At 34.8% G+C, this 1,016-nt stretch overlaps 1 protein-coding gene across 1 annotated transcript; it reads right to left on the bottom strand.

Moving 5' to 3' along the window:
* Nucleotides 1–231: 231 nt before the first annotated feature.
* On the bottom strand, nucleotides 232–706 carry Tsp_14959 (conserved hypothetical protein; the record flags this gene model as incomplete). The annotated part of the gene is made up of 2 exons (XM_003366071.1): nucleotides 232–439; nucleotides 585–706. Coding segments are annotated over 2 exons (330 nt in total), but the record flags the coding sequence as incomplete, so codon positions are not given.
* Nucleotides 707–1,016: the final 310 nt, after the last annotated feature.

Genomic DNA, 1,016 nt, shown 5'->3' with positions numbered 1-1,016 from the left:
CTTTGAAATTATCTTACCTTTCACCTTTGAACCTGTAGGTGATAGTATCGTTAATTAGGTTTTAAAAAGTCAATTTTTACCTAACGGCTTGAGCGTGTATCACCCTTTTTTGTTTATTGGCCTTATGTTGGTTCCGTAATTCACAAAACTGAAATTCATAAGGAAAACTACAATTGAAGGTCTTGTTTTTTACAAATTAAATAAATATCTTTATTATGCAATTGCATCATTCTAATCAAATGAACTGCCTAACGAAGAGATAACTGAACAAAGAGATGTTAAGTGAACATGCTTATCTGGGTCATTCATTGTTTTCATAATTCGCACGTAATGACGTTTTACGATGGCAACAAAGCTAGCCTTGTCAACGAATTTGATAATGAAGAAAGCTATGCAGCGATTATCATGAGGAAAGTCAAAATTCATTACACAAGATTTTCTGAAATTTCACTAGATCAACACACATATGAATTAAATTTCCCCTAAGCTAGCCAAAAGCATTTTCAGTTCAATCTGTGCAGCAGCTACGCTGCACTGAGAAATTTTTTACAAACCCTTGTATATAATGTGAAGTCAGTACATACTGCACCAAATGTTTATTAAACATTTCACGATACCCTAAAGGAGCTAGAATTTCAGTATTTGTGACCAGCAGGATGCCATAGAAATGTGCAAGGCATAAATTCAACCAAATAATACTGCTAGTCTGGAATTTTTACAATACATGTGGCACAATGTGGTTTTCTCAAATGGATAATTCACTGCTTGACGCAGCTAGCAAACCCTTTGATATTGCCCAGATATTATTCACTCCAAACAATGGGAATGAAAGTTATGGCAGCACATGAGAAATCAATATATGCTTTTATGTTTGCCGACGAGGATAACCAGCAATGATCACATTTTGGCAGAAAATATGCAATGCTAGAGGAAGAAAACGCTCCTACCCTATGATAAAGTGACCTTGAGATGAAAATAATTTTTCTTTTTTCCTTTCACCTCTGTTCCGTAAACTG

This window comes from Trichinella spiralis (genome assembly GCF_000181795.1).
Source record: "Trichinella spiralis strain ISS 195 chromosome Unknown Scfld6619, whole genome shotgun sequence".
Taxonomy (NCBI): Eukaryota; Metazoa; Nematoda; class Enoplea; order Trichinellida; family Trichinellidae; genus Trichinella; species Trichinella spiralis.
The sequence above is the reverse complement of the archived record's forward strand: the minus strand, read 5'-3'. Positions and strand labels throughout refer to the sequence as shown.